Source organism: Cetorhinus maximus, chromosome 22, assembly GCF_964194155.1.
Source record: "Cetorhinus maximus chromosome 22, sCetMax3.hap1.1, whole genome shotgun sequence".
NCBI lineage: Eukaryota > Metazoa > Chordata > Chondrichthyes > Lamniformes > Cetorhinidae > Cetorhinus > Cetorhinus maximus.
The window spans coordinates 45,999,792-46,016,899 of NC_135900.1; the positions used below are offsets into that span (position 1 = coordinate 45,999,792).

Genomic DNA, 17,108 nt, shown 5'->3' on the forward strand with positions numbered 1-17,108 from the left:
GCTGTAATCAAGGACAGACCAAATGATCCAGTATTGGGGTAACCATTTAACAAATACTGGGGAAGAGAGATACAGCAGCAGTGGCAATGAGGCACGTTGGTGGAATGGGATCCAGAAGAGGAATCTGTGCTAATTGGCTGAATAGGAGAAGGGGTACATGAAAGGATAATATCTGTGGACCCCAGTTCTTGGAATGTAGGTGGGTGACATTGTGAGAGACTGTTTGTTTATTACCCATTCTCAGTTGCCTGAGGGATTAGAAGTCAACCACATAGCGTGGGACAGGATTCACTTGTAAATCAGATTGGATAGAGGTAACACAGTCCTTCATTAAAGGACATCAGTCAAACAGTTGGGTTTTTATGACAATCTGGTAGCTTTCATTATAACTTTCTGGTGCTGCTCCACAAGTTATCAGATTTTATTGAATCCAGTTTCCCAATATGTCATGATGGGATTTTTTGGGGTCTCAACCTCTGGGTTGCTCATCCAGTGTAATAACTATAATATTTGCATAATCTGCTGAGGTAAAGAACATGTTAATTTACTGAGCAACATCTTACATGAAGCTGTACAAGAGAGAGCAAGATCATGAATCAGTGCATACATTTCCTGTGATGCTGTATACTACGTCTCATTAGCATATCACACAGTAAGAATTAACCCTTTATACTACATCTCCCCCGAAGCCTCTGACTTCAATTTATTTTTTATAGGGAAACTGATATGGCATTTTCACTAGTCTCCCTGAATGGATCCCCAGCTTTTTTTGAGAACTTTGGGGATTTTAGTCCTGTGGGTGGTCTTTCAAACTTTGCTGAGCAGAAGAAGAATTGACAAATTACTCTGTTTCACCAATCTCATTGTCATCTGAATTGGTAGATGAATGCAGCATCTCTGGTCTGTTCGATTTGGTAGATGACTGCTTTGACTGTGTGGAAGGTTTGCTTCTGAGTCGCAACTAGTGTATGTCTGTTCTACCTCACTGTACCTGTTATGACCGGTGCAGTTGGTAAAGCGGAGTTATTTAAAAAATCCCAAAGGGAAACTTTAAACACCTGTCATAACCAATAATTTTGAGTGTTATGTTTGAGATGCGACTCTAAACTCAGGAATCAGACCACTAGTTCGAGATTTTGCATTAAACTAAATGCAACATTTTATTAATTTACACAGGTTAAAATATATGTACACATGGATACAAATTACTGCTATCATAACTTTTAACAAATTCCCAAACTAATCTCCGTTAAGGCAACAACAACCCATAGACTTAACCAAAACACCAAGCAAAGCATTTTCACCTTACAAATTCAAAATGAGGTTCTTTCCTCTATGGAGCCAGTTGAAGGCTTGCAGCTGCCTTTTGATCTTACATTGCCTCTGCCTGCACACCCAAAAACTACTGAAGTTATACCTACCAGCCCCATTGAATGTTAATTCTCATTGTATCAACAGCCTCTCAGAACTTTACCTTTTAACAATACCAATTTTATTACTAATACAAACATATTGCTTGGTAGCTGTTAGAAAGGCATCAAACTTCTTGAATGCTCTATTCAAAAAATACAGACGCACGCTATCTCTCTTACATATCAAAACTAGTACATCAAAGCACCCACATATCAAAACTAGTACATCAAAGCACCCAGACTAGCTGGCTTTAATCCAATTAAGACAAACCCGCAGACCAAACTTCTGTTTTAAAAGAAAAATATTTTCCAAAATATTATATACATAAATAGCTCCATCACAGTACCATTACCCGTTTCGATGAGGTAGGACTGTGAATGTGGTGTCTATTCAACCACTTGTCCACTACCAAATTGCGCCCGAAATATTGGACTTTAAAAATAAGACCTGAGTTTTTTTTAAAAATGCACACAAACCACTGGCTACAATGCTGCAAGGTGACTCCCTCAGAGGTAATGGAACCCCACCCTGTTGCCAGACAAGGTACTTCTAAAGATATCCAGAAATTATTGCTCCCTCCGGTAGAGACAATGCGACATAATGAGAGATGAGAATAATCTCATCAAGAAATCACATGAGCAATGCTCAGACAGATTTGTGAATTTGCTTCCCACTTGGAATATACAAAGAAGGTGTTAAAATTATCTGAAAAGCTGCCCTGGCATCTGTCTGTTAGTGGGTGTTCTGAGAGAGAGCAAGTGCTGGAAGTTTGACTCAGAAGTAACAGCATCAGAAGTAATCATCCTTTTGCAGGTATCCCGATCTCTCCCTCTCTACCAGACTCAACTCTAACCTGACCAAATTGGCTCCTTCAAAACTAGAACGGTTGGATCTGGGAAAAAAGGTATCCGTGAAAGGGATCCTTTTTAGATTAAATCTTGTTGCAACCAACAGAAAGTGGTGGAGAGAGGTTCCTGAATAAAGACAGGGAGCCAGTTCATCTCTCCTCACCTGGGACATAACAATTTGGGGATGTCCCAGGCAGATGGTGGCAAATTGAGGAGTCTCGCCTTGATCAACAACTTTGGGAGCCTCACAAGGAGGTGGATTGTAACAAATGACCTAGACACCAAACAGAATATCTTGTTCTGGCTTGACATTTTGTGATACCCAAATGTTTCAGTGCAATCATTGTGCTATATAGAGTCTCAGAACTCTCGGAATGACCACTCTCTCGTCAAAGATGAGTAAATCATCCACTACACTGAGGTGTCCTCTCTCTTCATTGTACTTTCTGAGATTGGGATTCTGTAGCATATATGCTGGACATCCTTTGATGCAGTACTCGCTGACCTGAACATATTCTTCATGATTTTTCTGGGCATCTCTGATTTCATTTAGTCACTGAGTTGTTGCTGATAGAGTTGTGGCTGTTGTCGATGCAAAGGTTTCGACCTCTTCAACGAGGACTACATCACCTTGTTGAGGTCTTCCCACTGGGATAAGAGACAAAATGTCTGTTGTTTTTCTAGAACATACTCTCTCTCATCAAACCTCATCGTTCTCAGTCTGGAGTAGAATTTTAAGAGTGTCGCAAAGGGTTTGTGGTCTATCTCTACCTTGAAGTGAAGACCAAGAACATAATCTGCGAACTTTTCACAAGCCCTTTTAGCAGCTAATGCTTCTTTCCTTATCACTGCATGGCCTGAATTTTCATCCTTGAGGCAAGTAGCGAGAGTTGAAAAAATTCTCGGCTAGGCCCACCCACCTCAGGAGAAAGTGACCACAAAGGTGGGATCTTCATTGCTGAGGCCGGGTGCGGGCTGAAGTTGGGTCAGTTGACCTGAGAAAAAGCTCAAAGGCAGCCACAGGGGTTGCCAGGTGCCGAGGCGGGCCTTTTAAACAGCCTGCCTCAGTGCGGTGGGACTTCATCCCAGTTAAAATAAAAGCACAAAGGCCCTCACCCTCATATGGCTCACTCTCCATATACTGCCCTTGCCCCATCCATGCCGCTTCATGCCTGGTTATGCCACCCCACCCAATTCCTATGACTCCTCATATCCCCAATGACAAGCATACATAATGAGGCTTGACTGAGAGCCCAGATATCCATTACTCTTGTTGAAACAGCTGTGCCCCAGAGAAAACATTGCTTGATTGACAGCTCTATCTCTCTGATTTCTGCAGTCAATTTCATAATGTTTATTCACACCAGGTTAAGTGGTTTCAAGGGTTTGTGGTTTCTGTTATTGATATTTTAGAGGTTCTTGGTGATTGACACTTTTATTGCCTTGTGGTGAAATGACTTTTTTTAATATAGTGGAAAGTAATAAATGTATAATTTTTTCAAAGCTTTTTTTAATACATAGTATTGTTATTATAGGGTTCATTGGCTCTATATAATGTATAGTGGGTCAAAAGGCATGGAAATGCCATAGCTTGGCATAGGGAGCATGAGGGGCCATGGGGAGGTCATGGGTGGAGTGCCATAGCTTGACATAGGGCACATGAGGAGGACCTTTGAAACTCGCCCTCATGCAGATTAGAGCTCATGACTACTTTGAGGGGTCATGAACCATAATCCTTTAAAAATCTGACCTGATTCCATGAAACTTGTGGAGGAGTAGGACATGCTTAACTCCACAATTGAGCCAGCCAGGTCAGGAGTGCCGGGTGCAGGCTTTTGACGGGAACCAGCCCACCCCCATTAAAGGTACTCCTGAAAATCAGACAGCTCGGGAATAGGATTGGGAATCCCGGAATCAGGACCCGCTCGCCATTTTTAAAGGGCTCCAGCCCCATATCTCAGTTCAGTTTCTGTGAGTGCCCATAATGCATAGTAAATTGGCCTGCACTTTCCATCCATCTGTGTATGAAAGAGTACAGCTCCCATTCCTGTGGAAGATGCATCTGCAGCAATGATGGTGGGTAGCTCTGAGTCATAGTGATCTAAAATATCAGAAGTATATCAGCATCTCTTTAATTTTTTCAAAATACCTCTGTCGTGCTTCCTCCTAGCAGCATGTATTGTCTTGTTGCAACAGCTACGTAGTGTCTTCTTGAAGACAGCGAGGTTGGGCAAAAACTTTCCAACTTGGTTTACCATACCCATGAACCTCTGGAGTTCAGTCATGTTGCAAGGAGCTGGAAACTCTTTGATTGCTCATGTCTTCTGTGGATCAACCAGATGCAATCTACAATATGCCCAAGGAACCTGACAGTTGGCTGTGACAATTGCATTTGTTGTTGAGTGTAAGCCCTGCTGCCTGGAGGCGTTGTAATACAGTTCTCATTCTAGTATCATGTTCTGTCTGTATGGATCCGTGGATCAGGACATCATCCATGTGACATATGACTCCATCCAGTACTTCTAGGCTGCTTGACATTGTACTCTGGAAGATTTCTGGCATTGATGTGTCGCCGAAGGGTTGTCTGTTGAAACAAAACCCTCCAAATGGTGTAATGAAGGTTGTGAGCCACTTAGACTCTTCGTCGAGGGGTAGTTGCCAAAAACTACAATTTGCATCTAGCTTTGTGAACATTTGAACTCTTTCCCAACATTGCCAAGCTCTCATCCACAGACGACACAGGATGTACTTTGCGTTCAACTGCTTTGTTCAGCTGTCTAAGATTATGCAAATTCTGATAGATTGGTTGGGTTTTGACACTGGGACCATCTCCGAGCACCAGCTTGTTGGTTCAATCACAGGTAACCCTTTGCTTCAACATAGAGCCAACTTCCTTCTTTACCTTTGGCAAGAGTAGATGAGGAGCTTTTCTGGGTGTAGCCAGGCACACTGGCTTTGTTCCGAGACATAGTTATGTGGTATGCTGTTTTCAACTTTCTTTGTCTTGTGAACAGCTGTGGAAATTCAGCTCTGAAGTTTTTTCACGGAATCACAGTGCAGAAGAGGCCCTTCGGCCCATCGAGTCTGCACCGACATGTGAGAAACACCTGACCTACCTACCTAATCCCATTTATCAGCACTTGGCCCATAGCCTTGAATGTTATGACGTGCCAAGTGCTCATCCAGGTACTTTTTAAAGGATGTGAGGCAACCCACCTCACCACCCTCCCAGGCAGTGCATTCCAGACCGTCACCACCCTCTGGGTCAATAAGTTTTTCCTCACATCCCCCCTAAACCTTCTGCCCCTCACCTTGAATTTATGCCCCCTTGTGACTAACCCTTCAACTAAGGGGAACAGCTGCTCCCTATCCACCCTGTCCATGCCCCTCATAATCTTGTACACCTCGATCAGGTCACCCCTCAGTCTTCTCTGCTCCAACGAAAACAACTCAAGTCTATCCAACCTCTCTTCATAACTTAAATGTTTCATCCCAGGCAACATCCTGGTGAATCTCCTCTGCAACCCCTCCAGTGCAATCACATCCTTCCTATAACGTGGCGACCAGAACTGCACACAGTACTCCAGCTGTGGCCTCACCAAGGTCCTATCTGCATTTTGGCTGATCTTCTCAGCTTTCCAATTCTTCTACTCTGCAAATCAGATGCAAGTTGTTTTCAGCTTTCCTGCTTAAGAGTGAGCAACTTTGGTTCAGGATCACATATAAGGTTTCAGTGATGTTTCTGTCTGTACATTGAAAGATCACATTCAATTGTCCTATGACCTTGAGTTCTATACCTCCTGGCCTATGTGGTTTTTGCATGAGGGCTGGACAGAACTTTTCTCCAACCACGGTTCAGCATCAGAAAGAACCAAAACTCCTGCACCTATGTCTAACTTAAAGTATGTCTTGTCACCCTCTGCTAGGATATCAGCATTCCAGCAGCTTCTGCTTGGTTCCTGGATCTCTCCGAGGAAAGGCATCTCAGTATCATTGATGTCTTTTATTTCATGGACCTTGACACCTTTGGAAGGCTTCTTTTTTTTGTTTATTCTGTACAAGCTTCTTGCCGCGATAACAGCCTGAAAGTTACCCTTCTTTCTGCAACAATGCCATTTGGCCTCTTCGGTGGAAAACCTTTCATGCTTGTATTTTGTCCCATCACACTGATTTACGGTAAGCTGGGACAATTGATGGCTGGTCTTCCTGCCTCCCCTGCTTTTGTAAAGCCACCTGTTTGCTTTTGAATTGAACATACTCCATTGAGTCAGTCGTTTTTAGGGTATGGTTCTCCCTGTCACCCCGAATCACCAATAGATTTTTCTTGCTGACCTCAGCTTGTCTGCTCAGGTGAATTGTCTTTAAGGTTAAATCATCTCTCGAATGCAACTGGTCAGTCAATGCTTCATCCAAGACTCCAATAACATTTCTGCCCCTGATTAGTTCGTCTTTTAAGCTGCCATATTCACAGTTCTCTGCAAGTCTATGCAGATCATTGATAAATGTATCAATCCTTTCCCCTTGTCATTGGGTATGTTCATTAAATTTAGCCTGCTCGACAATGGTATTCTTTTGCAGAATGAAGTAAGCATCAAGTGCTTTTTTCACAACTTCATTGTACGTAGTATTTTCTTCATTGATCCCTTGCCTGACTATAATATTGTATGCATAGCCACCCATCTCATGCAATAATGAACTGACTTGCTCGCTGTTCAGCTTCACCATAAGATGCAGTGTGGTGCAATATCTGGTAATCTTCAGCTTAGTTGAGACCTGAGGCCTGCTTGAAGCTTTCTGGTAATGGCAGTGATTTCTTGATACTTGTTCCTTCACTCACTGCTACCATATAATATTCTTGGTTTCATTGTGCTAATGCAGAATATTAATGGAGTCTGCTGAGGTAAAGAAAATATTAACTTTACTGAGCAACATCTTACAGTGGCTTCATCTTGCCATGAGGTTGTACAAGAGAGAGCAATATCATGAGATATTGCATGACTTCCTGTGATGATATATACTGTGTTTCATTAGCATATTACACAGTTAGAATTATCCCCTTATGCTACATCTCCTCCCAAGTCTCCGATTCTCCCCATTATACTACAATAACCAAGAGACTACTTTTGAGTAAATTAAGTGGATTGGGGCTGGATTTTATGTTTCTGGCATGGTGAGGGAGGCAGAATTGGAAGTGGGTGGTCCACTCACTCCTGCTCCCACCATTTCAAAATGGCGATCAAGCGTCAGGTGGCTGAATAGTGGCCGCTTGGCGGGAAGGCAGTCAACAGATGTTGTGAGGGGGAGCTCCACGCCCAATTGGATGTTTGGTATGAGAGGAGTTAGGCTGTGAACCAGAAGTCAATCATGGCCACCTATTTATTTAAAGAAACGCTGACATCGGGTTGGTGGCAGCTTCAGGAGAAATCCATGTGTGGTGATCCACGTTGGTTGCAATCAGTGTGGGAATAAGGCAGTATTCCTCGCAGACTCTGATGCAGTGGAACAGCAGCAGGTGAGAGCATCTTTTTCCATTCTTGTGACTATTGCGCCAGTTGTGTCTCATTCAGGATCCTTGCCAGGGAGGAAATAACATCTGAGAACACCTGTTTCATTCCCTTTCTGAATAAAAAGAATCACAGAATCTTTACAATGCAGAAGGAGGCCATTCGGCCCATTGAGTCTGCAGTGGCTCTCTAAACGAGCATTCTACTAGTCCTGAACCCCTGCTTTATCCCTTGCAAATTCTTTTCATATAGCAATCCAATTCCTTTTTGAATATCTCAATTGAACCTGACTCCACCACCCTCATGAAGTTTGTTCTGGACTCCAACCACCCTGTGGGTGAAAACAAAATTCTTACATCACTTTTGGCAATTATTTTGAATCTGTTTCCTCTATTTTTTGATGCGCCCTTGAATGGGAACAGTTTCTCACTATTTACCCTGTCCATACCCCTCAGGATCTTGAATATCTCTATCAAATCTCCTCTCAGCCTTCTTTTTCCAAGGAAAATAGTCCCAACTTCTCCAATCTATCCTCATAGCTGCAGTTCTTCATCCCTGGAATCATTCTTGTGAATGTCCTCTGTACTCTCTCCAATGCCTTCACATCCCTCCTCAAGTATTGTGCTCAGAACTGGACACAGTACTCCAGATGGGGCCGAAGTAGTGTCTTAGACAAGTTTAACCTGACCTTCTTATTCTTGTACTCAATGCCCCTATTAATAAAGCCTGAGATACAGTATGCTTCATTCCCTCAACATGCCCTCCCATCCTCACTGACTTATGTGCATATACACTGAGGTCCCTCTGTTCCTGCACCTCCTTTAGAGTTTCTCCCTTTATTTTATGCTGTTCCTCCATATTCTTCCTGCCAAAGTGAATCACCTCGCACTTCTTTGCACTGAATTTCATCTGCCACTTGCCTGCCCGATCCACCAATATGTCTATGTCCTTTTGAAGTTCAAGACTATTCTCATCACAGTTGAAAATGTTTCCAATCTTTATGTCATCTGCAAATTTTAAAATTGCGCCCTGAACACCACAGCCTTGATGATTAATATATATCAGGAAGAGCAAAGGTCCCAACATTGAGCCCTGGGGAACTCCACTACAAACCTTCCTCCAATCTGAAAAACATCTATTAACCACTAGTCTCTGTTTCCTGTCACTCAGCCAATTTCTTGTCCAAGTGCCTACCTTCCCTTTTATTCCATGAGCTAGAATTTTGCTCGCAAGTCTCCTGTGTGATACTGTACCAATTGCCTTGTGAAAATCCATATACACCACATCAACAGCATTGCCCTTATCAATCTTCTCTGTTATCTCCTCAAAAAGCTCCAACAAGTTAGTTAAGCATGATTTTTCCCTTAATGAATCTTTGCTGGTTTCCCTTAATTGTCCTTCACTTGTCTAAGTAATTATTGATTTTGTCTTACTATAGTTTCCAGAAGTTTCTTTACCATTGAAGTCAAACTGACAGGTCTGTAGTTGCCGGCTTTATCCTTGCACCCCTTTTTGAACAAGGGTGTAACATTCACAATTCTCCAGTCCTCTGGCACCACTCCTGTGTCTAAGGAAGACTGGAAGATGATCACGAGTTCCTCTGCATTTTCCACACTCACTTCTATCCTTTGCTGCATCTTAACCGGTTTGGTACCTTATCTATTTAAAGTAGAGATAGCCTTTCTAACACATCCATCTCAATTGTAAATTTTTCTAGTGTAGCAGTTACCTGCTCTCTCACCTCGGCCTGCGTAGCATCTTCTTCCTTTGTAAAGACAGATGCAAAGTACTTGTTCAATACCTCTGCTATTTCTCCTGCCTCCATGTGCAAGTCCCCTTTTTTATCTATTATCGGCCTTGTGCTTTCTTTTATCACCCTTTCATTGTTTATATGCTTAAAGAAGACCATGGGATTCCATTTTAGTTTGGTTACCAGTCTCTTTTCATGCTCTCTCCTTGCTTTTCTTATTAGTTTTTTTTCACTTCCCCTCTGGTCCTTCTATATTCAGCCTGATTCTCCATTGTATTTTCTACCTGACATCTGTCGTGTACACACGTCTTCCTTTTCATCTTCACCTCCATCTCTCTCGTCATTCAGGGCACTCTGGATTTATTTGTCCTCTCTTTCCCCGTTCAGGGAATATACCTTGACATTGCCTGCAGTACTTTTTCTTTGAAGGTGGCCTTTTGATCAACCACCATCTTTTCTGCCAACATTTGATTCAAACTCACACGATTCAGATGCATCCCCATCCCATCGAAGTTGGCTTTCCTCCAGTTAATTATCCCAGTTCTGGATTGTTCCTTGCCCTTTTCCATGGCTGACCTAAACCTTATGATACAATGACCAATGTCCCCTAAATGCTCTCCCACTGATATTTGATCCACTTGGGCCAACTTATTCCCCAGAACCAGGTCCAACAGTGCCTTCCCTCTCGTTGGACCGGAAACATACTGCTGCAGAAAATTGCCTTGAACACATTCCAGGAGATCAAGCCTCTCTTGTCCCTTTGTATTATTCCTATTCCAGTCTATATTTGGATAATTGAAGCCCCCCATTATAATTGCTCTACAATTCTTGCACTTCTTTGTAATTTCTTTGCAAATTTGTTTCTCTATATCCCTTCCACTAGTTGATGGTCTATATACCAGACCAAACAATGTTGTTGCACCTTTTTCATTCCTTACTCTATCCAGACAGAGTCCGTCCTTGATCCCTCTGGAATATTCTCTCTCTCTCCAGTACCCTAATGCCGTTTTTAATCAATACTGCCACTCCCCCTCCTTTTCTTCCTTTCCTGTCTCTCCTAAACACCTTGTCCCCATGGATATTTAACACCCAGTCTTGCCCATCTTTGAGCCAGGTCTGTGTTATAGCAATAGAAACATAATTCCATTTGTCAACCTGTGCCTGTAGTTCACCAATCTTATTAACCACGCGCTGTGCATTCATGTACATGTACATTAGAGTCTTTTACATTCCCCCTTAGTCTGACTCAATTTAATTACTTACTATTGCCTACTCTAAGTCTGTCAAAGCCTGCAAGTACTCTATATACCTTGATATATCCTCTGATATATCCTCCCTATCAGTTAATACTTCTCTACTTTCCACTGCCAGTTTTTCTCCTCTCTACTCTGAATTTCTCCTCAGGTTCCCATCTCCCTGCCAATCTAGTTTAAATCCTCTCCAACAGAATGAGCAAACCTCCCCAGGAGGATATTAGGCCCAGTCCTGTTAAGGTGTAACCTATCCTTCTTGTACATGTCCCACCTGCCCCAGAAACGATCCCAATGCCTCAGAAATCTAAAGCCCCCCGCTCCTACTCCGTTTCTCCAGCCACGTGTTGAACTGCTCAATTTTCCTATTCTTATGCTCACTAGCACATGGCACTGGGAGTAATCCTGAGATTAATCTTGAGGTATTGCTTTTTAGGGAATTAAAGCTCCCTAAAATCTGCTTTCAGCACCTCATCCCTTTTCCTACCTATGTTATTGGTCCCAGTGTGGACCACAACCTCTAGCTGTACACCCTCCCCCAAAACAATGTCCTGCAGCTGCTCTGTTACATCCTTGACCCTGGCACTAGGGAGGCAACATACATCCTGGGGTCACCTCTATGGCCACAGAAACAACTGTTTGCTCCCCTAACTATGGAATCCCCTATTACTATAGCACTTCCACTCTCCCTCCTCCCTTTCTGTGTAGCTGAGTTACCTGTGGTGCCACGGACTTAGCTCTTGCTACAGCCCTCTGAGGAATGATCTCGCTCACCAGTATCCAAAAGGGAAAAGTAGTTAGAGAGCGAGATAGCCTGAGGGGATTCCTGCAGTACTTGACGGTTTCTCTTAGATACTCTGGCGATCATCCATTCCCCCTCTGCCTATGTACTTCTTAGCTGCGGTGTGACCACCTCTCTAAATGTGCTAGCCATGTAATCCCCAGCCTTGCAGATGCACTACAGTGACTCAAGCCACCACTTGAGCTCTGCAACCCAGAGCACAAATATCTGCAGCTGGTGACGCTTTGTGAAGATGTAGTCATCGAGGGCACTTTGTGCTTGCACAGCTTCCCACATCCCGCAGGATGCACATTCCACATGACAGTGGCATACCTTTAAACTTTAAAATGTTTACTATGGTATGGTATAATATAATAACTCACCTGTCGCTTACCAATCATCTCCTCTGTGCCAGGCCTATACTTACCAACAAACTTATGGGACTCCAATGGCGTCGCTTTTAGATTTTATCTGTAAACCCCTGGCTCTCTCTCTCCACTGCTTTATGGGCTCTCTCTCTCTCTCTGAACTCCCACTGTTTAAAGGGCTCCCTATTGTTGTTTATTTAGCTTAATTTAATTACTTTTTAATTAATTCCTATGTATACCACGCCTCTTTCCCCTGTTTACCGAAATCCAACGTGCACCTAATTCACAACCCACTTTGTCTCCGTCTCATTCAGGGATAGTCGCCTGTCTAGAAAAAAAGTCAAATTCTACCCTGTAACTCTGTTTGTCTCTCCACAGAAGCTGAAAGACAACTTGGTGATTTCCAATAGCGTTAGCTTTGAATCCTCACCACGTCTTGCAGCTGCCAAAGGGAGTCAGGCCAAATGGAGATGGCCTAATGGTTTGACGATGACTCCCTGTGAGTCCTCCTCCAGGCTTTGAGTGATCAGCAGGAGCTCCTCATGCTGAAGAATGGCAAGAGGAGACCTTCCTGCCAGACCAAAGAGGCCTGGGTGAAGGTGGCAAAGGAGTTCAGCCTTGAGGTCATCGAAAGGACTTGGCTACGGTGCCTTAGGAGACAGAATGACCTTTCATGTTCAGCAAAGGTGTGTGGGCTATCATTTTTGTGAATAGTCCGACATGAGAGGGTGTGAGGGCGTGACACGTGTCAAATGTGGGGTTGCCTAGTGTCTGGGCCATGTGCAGAGGCCAGAATGAAGCAGACATGCCACACTGCATGACACCGGGGGATTCTGTGGGTTGGTTGGGGGGGTGGGGTGGGGGGGGAGGGTGTTCTGAATTAAAAAGACCTGTTAATTTGCAAGGATCATTGCAAGTTGGTGGTTGCTCACAACAGTCATGTTGGGCACATAAATAATCTTCCACAGAAGATTCATTACAATGTATCTTTACCATTGCAGGAGAAGGGAGCACATAATGCCTGTGGGAGGTCATGGACCAGAGGAGGTGTGCCAAACCCGGCAATCTTGACATCTGAAGGAGATGGTTCTGGAGTTGGTAGCCAACCAGTGGTGCAAGACCATTGCCCTGGAGAGCCTGGAGGATGCCTTCGGGTGATAAGATTCCAAGGGCACATAGCTTTCCCCTGAAAAGGAGTGTGCTGAAGTGGGATGGGGAAATAGGGGAAGAGTGCAGGGAGGGAGCATTGATGGGTTTGACTGGTGGCTTCCAGCATTTGGGGAGGAATGTGTGTCTCAATTTTGAAAGGGCTGAGGGTTTCACTCTGGTTAGTATTATGTGTGCACGTGCATGCGTGCGTGTCACGCATGTGTCTTTGAAGTCATCTCAAATGGTAATGGTGCCCTTCATAATCCTCCTTTGTTTACCCCCAAAGGTGTAACTTTGGCAGCTGCAAGCCCTGAGGGACCAACATTAAACTCTGAGGAGGAGAAGGGAGCCTCTGAGGTTGCACCGTCACACCCTCATGCAGCACTTAGCACCAGTGCAAAAGCACATACCCACTGAGGCGTGTGTGAGTTGAATGAAAGGGTTACACTGGTGTGGGAACATCACAGTTGGAAGACCTGCTGTTGGAGACTGAGATATTGAGGCGGAGCAGGCTCTGAACTCAGGAGTGGTGGAGGTGACCTAGATGCTGACTCCTAGGCTGACGATGAGCCTCTGGAGTTGTCTGTCAGGTGGCAGATGCTGGATGTACAGCATGAGGTACGTGGAGATGTGGCAGAGTTTTCAGAGGGTTTGCACACCCTGGCACAGACAGTGGAGGAGTCCATCCAGGTCATGGGTGCTGTGGTCACCCTCTCTTCAGAACGCTTGGCTTTCACCATTGAGAGACTGGGACTGCCATGGAGAGCCAAACCCAGCAGCTCACTGATGGAATACTGGGTATACATTCTGACCTATATTCCATCACCTTGTCTCTGAGCTCAGGTGCCCAGAGCCAGGGCGAGAGAGGAACAAGGTGCCTGGAGTCACAAGCAGGTCCTGGTTCCTCTCAGGAAAGAAGGGAGGGCCAAATGGACCTCAGGATGGCAGATGAGTAGCTGCTGTCACAATGGGATGCTCTTGATGGGGACAGCCTCTCCTCCACCCCTCTGCCTTTGACACTAGTGCCTCAGAGTGCTGCAGCGATAGATGAGACTTGTCACTGTACAGGAGATGTCCACATGCCGGGGCCTCATGGGTTGAGGTGAACAGAGGACGCCGGTGAAAGTCATCCCAGGCACAGGGTCAGCAACCCGTCACCACCAGCATGGCTGGCAGCAAGGAGGGGGAGCACCACGCCGTAGCACACATAAGAGAATTAAAAAACACATTAGCCACACATGAGTTCACAAGGGTGATTGTATATGCTGTGGATAAAAGGGAGTCTGTGGACGTACTGTACTTGGATTTTCAGGAGGCAATTGATCAAGTGCCTCATCAAAGGTTATTGCAGAAAATAAAAGTGCATGGTGTAGGGGATAACATATTAGCATGGATAAAAGATTGGCTGGCTGGCTGGCAGAAAACATGGAGGATGCATAATGGAGTATGATATGCATATCATTTTCTGATTGGCAGAATGTGACAAGTGGAGTCCCACAGGGGCCTGTGCTGGGGCCTCAACTTTTTACAGCTTATATCAATGACTTGGATGAGGGGAGTGAAGGCATGGTTGCTAAATTTGCAGATACAAAGATAGGTAGGAAAGTATGTTGTGAGGAGGACATAAAGAGGTTGCGGATGGATATAGATAGGTTAAGTGAGTGGACAAAAATCTGGCAGATGGAGTATAATGTGGGAAAAAGTGAAGTTGTTCACTTTGGCAGGAAGAATAAACTTAAATATAGAACAGCTGCAGAATTCTGAGGTGCAGAGAGTTCTAGATGTTCTAATGTATGAATCACAAGACTTAGTATGCAGATACAGCAAGTGATTAAGAAGGCCAATGGAATGCTATCCTTTATTACGAGAGGAATTGAACATAAAAGTAAGGATATTATGCGTTGGTGAGACCACATCTCAAATATTGCGTGCAGTTTTGGTCTCCTTATTTAAAGAAGGATGTAAATGCATTGGAGGCAGTTCAAAGGAGGTTTACTACATTGTTACCTGGAATGAGTGGGTTGTCTTATGAAGAAAAGTTGGGCAGACTGGGCTTGTTTTCCTTGGAGTTTAGAAGAGTGAGGGGTGACTTGATTGAAGTATATTAGATCCTGAATGGTTTTGACAAGGTGGACTTGGAAAGGATGTTTTCGCTTGTGGGTGAGTCCAGAACAGGGGGGGCACTGTTTTAAAATTAGGGGTTGCAATTATAGGACAGAGATGAGGAGAAATTTTTTCTGAGGGTTGTGTGACTTTGGAACTCTCTGATAAAGGCAAAATACTGCGGATGCTGTATTTGGAACCCTTTGCCTCAGAGGGCAGTGGAAGCAGAGTCATTGAATATTTTTAAGGTGGGGGTAGGTAGATTCTCGTTAGGCAAGGGAATCAAAGGTTATCGGGGGTGGGGGGGGGGGGTGTGGGGGTTGGGGGGGAAGTGGGGGGGAGCGGTGGGGTAGATGGGAATGTGGAATTTGAAACACAAACAAATCAGCCATGATCTTATTGAATGGCAGAGCAGGCTTGAGGGGCCAAATGGCCTAATTTGTATGTAAGTCAGGCATTTACGAGTCAACCGCGTTGCTGTGGGTCTGGTGTTGCATGTAGGCCAGACCAGGTAAGGATGGCAGTTTTCCTTCCCTAAACCAGATGGGTTTTTATGACAGTCGACAATGGTTTCGTGGTCATTGTTAGACTTTTGTTTGTAGATTTTTATTGAATTCAAATTCCACAATCTGCCATGGGAGGATTCAAACCCAGGTCCCCAGAGCATTACCCTGGATTACTAGCCCAGTGACAATACCATTATGCCACTGTCCCCCCCCCCCCCCCTTCCTTATGTTGCATGAATTAAGTGCTGCCAGGGTTACTGGACCAACAGGGAGCTTCCTTTGTGGCCTGGAGGCTGTTGTTCACTAATAGATTTCAGTCAGACTCATGTTAATACTTGTCACTTGTCTCCAGTTCTAAAGGAACAAGTCTGAGAAAATCCAGTTCTGCCATCCCCTAAGATCACTGTGCATCACAAATGTATGACCTCTTGGTCAGTCCCAACTAACAGAAACTCCAGCTAAACATTGATCATAAAGGAATCTTAGTGATTTCACTATTGCTAGCTATTTTAATCCTGAACAAAACTGTTGGGTCACTGAAATACTGCTGCCCCTGTAGGTATGTGTAAACAAGTGTTTCATTACTTATTCCACAGTGGGTGTCTTGGACTAATGATCCAAGTCTTGGAGGATTTGAGAGTTGTGCGACTCAGTTACAAGCTGCAGATCCAGACTTTGGTGAGTAGAGAATTAATTTACTTTTCCCATTGATGCCCAAGCTTTATAAGAGAGATTGAGGCTGTGAAGTAAAAACTTTAATGAAGACATTACAAGGCAATTCAATGATTTTTTAAACTTTATAGCAGTATTTGAACACCACAAAGACTGAGAAAAATAGATCTGGAAGTAGTAATTAGCTTAAAAGTCTGAAGATTGGAGGAGCCTTATGCTCACTCACTTTGCCGCACTAACTTTGTCAGATTTCATGAGCTTTGCCTTTTGCGTTATGTAGACTGACATCTGGCCTGGATTGGACCTACAAATGGAAGCATCTCCCAGGGGTGGGGAGATGGAATGCATCTAGTTCTAAAGGGCTGTAGCTATTATTAGGTTCACGAGACCAATTCCTAGAATGAGGGGATTGCCTAGGAGGAGAGATTGAACAGAGTAGTATTCCCTGTAATTTAGAAGGATGAGAGGTGATCTCATTGAAACATATAAAATTTTAACAGGCTTGCTAGGAAAGACGTTGAAGGATGTTTCCCCAGCAGGAAAATGTAGAACTAGGGGATCAGAGTCTCAGATTAAAGGGTTGACAATTTAGGACTGAGGTGAGAAATTTCTTCATTCAAAGGGTTGTGGATCTTTGGGATCCACTACCTTAGAGGGTTCTTAATGCTCAGCCATTGAACATATTGTTCACTAGATTTTTTTGATATGGGAATTAAGGGATTTGGTAATAGTGTGGGAAGATGAAATTGAGGTGAAAGATCAGC

General features: G+C 44.0%; 1 protein-coding gene across 2 annotated transcripts in view; it reads left to right on the forward strand.

Annotated features, from left to right (window-relative positions):
• The window catches only part of ttc38 (tetratricopeptide repeat domain 38), a 66,683-nt gene that overhangs the window by 5,044 nt on the left and 44,531 nt on the right, over nt 1-17,108 (forward strand). For both annotated transcript variants that reach the window (XM_078568248.1, XM_078568247.1), the window contains one exon: nt 16,269-16,350. In XM_078568248.1, coding sequence (XP_078424374.1) covers nt 16,269-16,350 — 82 coding nt within the window. The remainder of the gene's footprint in view (nt 1-16,268; nt 16,351-17,108) is intronic.